We start from the raw sequence: 6,000 nt of genomic DNA, 5'->3' as shown, positions 1-6,000 counted from the left end.
GTTTGCGCACAAATTATTTATAAAAAATTTCTGGTGTACCTGCCATAGAAGTTAGACTACCTTTATAATATAATACTCACAAACAATTAAATCCTATGACTTGCCAAATTGGAAACTAGGGATATTGCGCTGGAGAAATTTATGTAGCTTAAAAATGCCATGCTGTAATAAATGTATTGCCAAAATTTGTGAGGCTGTAAAATAGTGAATTCTAGAACTTGCATGTCGGTAAATGGAATACTACCAAACACTATAAGCATGTCTGAAGTTTTGTAAATATGATTGACTTATCGAAGCTGAACGCACTTTACATTTTTTATTAGGATATTTGTGGCTAAGAATGTACTTTCCCTTCTTGTTTGACTTGACCAAAATCAAAACTATGTAATTTTGTAAGATTAATAATAAAATTAAGTTAATTGCATCTAAAGTTTCTAAATAAAAAATAAAACATAAATTATACACAAGATTCTATATATTTTTTAAGTAATATTCTTTAAGAATATTTAATTTGCTGTTGATGACTAGCATTTTAGTCTTTAATGGGCTATACATAATGAATATATATATAAATATACAATACATCGTAGGTATAGTTTTAATTTTCTCATTTTAACTATATTTTCCATTAGATTTGTGAATGTAAGGATGTAAACTTTTTACTGTGGAATCAGAAAGAATAAAAATGGAGGACATTTTTTCAGTTCGAATATTAAAAGTGGATTCCTTTATGTCAGATCCTATACAGGGATTGGATTTGACTTCTTCTGATTTTAAAAAATCAAAGATCAAACATGTTCCTATAATTCGACTGTTTGGATCAACACCTATGGGTATGTAGGTTTCTGCAATAAACTTCTGGCAAGAAAACTAGAACTTTTGTCTATTTGTTAACTGCCCCTTGTCTATTTGTCTATTCACTAAATTTTACCCGTAAATAATGATAAAACTTCTTGTAACATGAAGACAAGGGTACTATATGCTTGACTTTACTAAAGATGTATCAATTAATAACTTTAAACAAAATAAACTGGCAAAGCATCATTGATATAACTTACTTTGTTGTCTTTAAGTTTATAAGATTTTTTTAGACCACAAATCAGTTGCCTATTTATGTTGTAATTATTATTAAATGCCAATCAATTGTTATTGAGTGAGAGGCTAATATGTGTAATGTTAAGTGCAAAGATGAGGCTTTAGGGCTAAAAAATAACTTTTTCTGTTATTTGATTACCTTGCAAAATGATTTTAAACACTGATTGTCAAATACTTTGTTAAAGCGATTTATCTTGCCGCAAGTGCTGCCATGCAGTTATAAGGGACAATTGTTGTTGTTATTTGTACTTCAAAGACTCATAGAGAATGATTAAAAATCACCCTTAGTGTTGTGGGTATCATACCCTATAAATCAAACTGTCACAGATAAATATATTGTTACTTTGCACAAGATATTTAAAATCATTATAAATCTGTCAGTTGCAACAAAAAAAATATCGCTTTATATCGATTATTTGAGAACCATTAAAAGAGATAACTAACTCTCGCAAGGTGCCTTGAAACATGGTTTCCCTCATATTAACAAACATATTGTTTGTTGTTAAAATATAGCACTGTGTGCAAAATATTACTTGATCGCTTTACTTTAAACTGCACAACAGAAAATGTCCCAGCAAAGAGAGTCTGAAATTAGCAGTAAAAGCAAATGCAAAGGTAAAAAATAGGAAATTCGTTTGTTATTAATAAAATGCTTTATATTATTTTCATATTAAATTATCAGTTGGGCAATTTTTTTTACCTATTTTTGAATTTTGACAAATTAAACCTAAAAATATATTTTTTTGACAAATAATATTATTGTTTAAACTACTGCATTAGTGATGTTTTACATACTGCATGTCAAACGCAAATCTTTTTTTTTCGGATTTATGCAAAACTCATAAAAATGCTTAGTTGTCATTTAAAAAGACAAACAACTATAAAAATGACAAAGAGAAACAAGACGCTGGTTATTTAAAAAAAATGTTGTGCAAACAGTTGAATTACAACATAAAAATAAGAAAATTAACAAAGACGTAGTTATCAAAATAAAAAAAGGGATAATGGCAAATAACAAGCGAAAAATACATCAAATACTATTCAATACATTTGTACAAATCAGAGATAAAGGACTATATAATGCAAAATGAAGTTCGAGCTGAGCCTAATGTGATAAACTGGGCCTGGTGAGCTTGTGTATAACGCACATTGCTCTAATACAGATATAAAACAGTTAAAATGTTGTTGAAATGTATCTCAAAACGATTGTTTTTTGATAAAATAAACTCAACAACAGTTTCAAAAATCTGACTATTTACTTCTTTTAATCTTATAAACGATTTATGTGCATTTTCAATCAATTTTGAGTTGAATTAATTTTGACCTAACGTGTCAATTTTTGTAAGTCAAAAAATAACTGCCCTAATTATCGGTAAAAAATATTAACTAAAGTTTACAAATAGCAATATGTCGGAAGGAGCAAAATTTTAGAAAATATTATTAGTAAACCTATAATGTTTTTCAGGACAAAGTGTGTGCTGCTATCTACATGGTTGCTTTCCATACCTAATGATCCCTTACACTGGACCAGGTGGAGATGCTGAATCACAGGAGGTTAAAAAGTATTTATACCAAACAGCACTTAGTTTAGATCATGCACTCAACACTGCAGGTGGACGAAAAAACAACCAGGAACATGTGTTTAAAATCACATTGATGTGTGGCAGGTTTGTAGTGGTGTTTTTTTTTTGTCCCATCTCTAAGATCCTGTAAAACTCTTATTATGGTTAAGCCCAAAATGATGTAAAAGTGTTTTTCTAGAGATTTTAAAGACTCACAATGTTTAAAAGTAAATCATGTTAAACTTAACTTAGCTTTTAGAATCAAACAAATAAAGTGTAGTTGTATAGATTTACCTGTATCGCTTTTCTTTTAAGAGGAAATTTACGCTATGGAATGCAATACATTGTTAATGTATCACTCTATTTACTCTGGCTATGCTTTACTACTGAAGTGGGGAACCTACAGCTTATTTGACCACTTCATGTAGTCGTCATTAGAACTTTGTTTAATTATAGACTAAACCAGGGGTTGGCAAACTGCGAGCCACATGCGGCTCTCTGGCATGTTTTTTGTGGCTCTTCTAGGTGAATCATAAAATTCCAAAATATTGTAAAGGTTACCAAGAGTACTGTTTATAAGCGTTTCTCTCTTTTTCTTTTCTTTATTTAGGCCAGCATTTCATTTATGACGTAACACTAGACATAAGAGTCCGAAGATTTAGTTAACAAAAGACTGATATTAATAAATATTGTGTACCAAAATCAATCACAGATATTTCATGGTCTTGATTTAGGTTATCAACTAAAGTTAAGATTGCCTATTAAGCAGTTTTGTGTTGGCGCCTGGCAGAAGTGTCGCTGGCAAGCGTGTTCACTTTGCATCTGAAGGTTTACATTCGCAGAATGTTAATTAACAGTTTCTCATTAGGTATTTTTCCTATTTGTGATGCCATTAGGTCATCACTATTTTATGGCCATAATTTTATGATGTCATTAATGTCAAACGGAAAATGGGGAATTCCCTAAGACAGGGGTGTGCAACCTTTCATACTGCCGGGCCAAATATGTGTATTCGGAATAGACCAGGGCCACTTGCATATATCTCGTCGTCTACCTGTTAGTGACTATACAACAAAGTTTATTGCGAATCAACAGAAAAGTTTTTAAAATCACTTCAATGAGAGCTTTGAAGCTAGCTTGCTTTCCCAACCACCCTATCCAGGTTCTCTTGAATTGAGGTTTTGGCAACCCAAAGTCATTCTCCAGGTGTACATTAGTCAGTTAGATTTCATAAACCCCAGTTCGGAAAAAAAATGTTAACACACGTACGTTGAACCTAACAATGCCATCCTTGAAGGGAAAAATGTTCTCAGCTGTGAAAACTTATTTGTATCTAGAGGTTTGCAGTAAAAAAAACTACTTTTTAACTGTGCAGAAAGAAATTTGTTTCTTGTTTTTTACAACTAACATGAACATTAAAATTGATTGAAAAACAATTAAATTGCTAATGAGCGAAAAAGATCAAACGGCCATTTTTATTATACTATTGTTATATGGACCATAAGTAGCTATTTAAAAGCATTTCAAAACAAAAAAATTGCAGCGTTCTTGTGACTCGTTTAGACCATCCACTTGTTCAACTTTCACACAACTTGTACACTTTCCGCAACAGAGTCCAAAACACATTTTGAAGTTCTGTTTTGTTAAGAGGTCACATTACTTTGGAATTTGTGCGTTCGCTTTCTGCTTCCATTGACCATCGAATTTTGATAGAATTTTTGACTGAATATTATGAACAAATTAGAAACTAACTACCAGCTACTACAGTGATTGTTCAATGGTTGGTTTGAGTAAAAACAAAAGCACAACAAAAGGATATCGTTTAAAGCGATTTAAATCGTGGAAAAATTAGAATTTGCTTTACGGTCAAAATGATCATTGACGGTTATTTAAGATAAATTGCTATTCATGCTATATAAGGTGACCTAGACTTAGGAACAGTCAGGAAGTTTCAGTATTTTAACAGTAATACCTGAATGTTTTGTGGTGCGGGCCAAAAGCCAAAGCACGCCGCGGGCCACACATTTTGGTTGCGCGGGCCGTATTTGGGCCGCAGGTTGCACGCCCCTGCCCTAAGGTGAAAACTCGGGATCCACCTTTTTCCGATTTCTGGGTACGCCCATACCCATTTTACTATATATATATACATATATATATATAATTGCTGATTGAAGTAATAAATTTCAGACTTTACTACGGATTTCACACTAAAGAAGAGGCATTTATGAAAGTTTATTTTTACTACCCAAGTGACATTAAAAGGTAAGACAATGTTTTTTTTAATTGAATTACTATTGGACTACAATTTATATTTTGGTTAAAACTGATGAACTAAGGTGAACTAAAGGGCAATACATATATAATTAACAAATCTTCCTAAACCTTCAAAAAATAAAAAACATAATTGCAAAATAAAAAACATAATTTAATACATAAAAGATGTATTTTTACTTTCCTATTAAGCTGAGATCATTGATTCCACATTAATTTCAACTAGAAAACACAATAAGACCTACAAAGCAACACTATCTAAATCAGATAATCTATAATACCATAGTACTAAGACCACCGACATAATAAAGCCAAATTCGCAGTAATGACCCTACAGAATAATATATAAAATTGGCTAGATAAAACCAAAACATGTCGAATTAAGCCTTAAATTAATTGGAGTAAGGCTTAAATGGACAAACTTACGCCCAAGACTATAGGGAAAGTGTATGGAATGATTGGGGGACACCTGTTTGGCTTTGACCGCTTGTTGTCGACATTTGGGCGCCGCTGTTTTGGCCCTAAATTTTTGCCCCTGTTTCGGTTTATGGGCGGGTAGTTGGTGGTGTTAGCAATTGGGTTACGGTTGAAAATATTCGGAGAGTTAGCGATAGTTCTGGATGGTGTTTGGGGTTAGATAAAAGGTTTTATAGGCCTTATTTTGGCCAATTAGGTCTGATTTTGATTTCGACATTATCACAACTATTAGTTATTAGTCCTGTTTATGCCTTGTTTCCAACTGTCTTTTATTCCGAAGTTGTTGTTGTTCTTATTTTGGTCTCAAGGCTGGAGTCTCTTTAAAGATATGCAACTATAAGCCTTTATAATAAAAAATTGCAAGCAATTTAAAAGAAATAGAGGTACACCTCGCGAATTTCGCGCTCGCTTCGCTCGAAAAGTGCGCTGCCACGTTTTAAAATGTCTCTAGGTGCGCCCCAAGTAAAAAAAGGTTAAGAAACACTGGGTTATATTATCATTGCACACACAATGGGTGATATAGATTCCCGGAAGAAGGAAAGACATTTAAAAAAAGCATGATTATTCAAAAAAAAACGTGTATTGATTTTCTCTT

General features: G+C 32.2%; 1 protein-coding gene across 3 annotated transcripts in view; it reads left to right on the top strand.

Annotated features, from left to right (window-relative positions):
* The first annotated feature begins 639 nt into the window (after positions 1–639).
* LOC146138172 (uncharacterized) overlaps positions 640–6,000 on the top strand; it is a 29,143-nt gene continuing 23,782 nt past the window's right edge. For all 3 annotated transcript variants that reach the window (XM_083393200.1, XM_083393201.1, XM_083393199.1), the window contains exons 1-3: positions 640–833; positions 2,561–2,762; positions 4,845–4,919. In XM_083393200.1, the coding sequence (XP_083249326.1) occupies positions 686–833; positions 2,561–2,762; positions 4,845–4,919 (425 nt within the window). In that variant the 5' untranslated portion in view covers positions 640–685. The remainder of the gene's footprint in view (positions 834–2,560; positions 2,763–4,844; positions 4,920–6,000) is intronic.

This window comes from Ascidiella aspersa, chromosome 7, assembly GCF_963924565.1.
Source record: "Ascidiella aspersa chromosome 7, kaAscAspe10.2, whole genome shotgun sequence".
NCBI classification, from domain to species: domain Eukaryota; kingdom Metazoa; phylum Chordata; class Ascidiacea; order Phlebobranchia; family Ascidiidae; genus Ascidiella; species Ascidiella aspersa.
The sequence above is the reverse complement of the archived record's forward strand: the minus strand, read 5'-3'. Positions and strand labels throughout refer to the sequence as shown.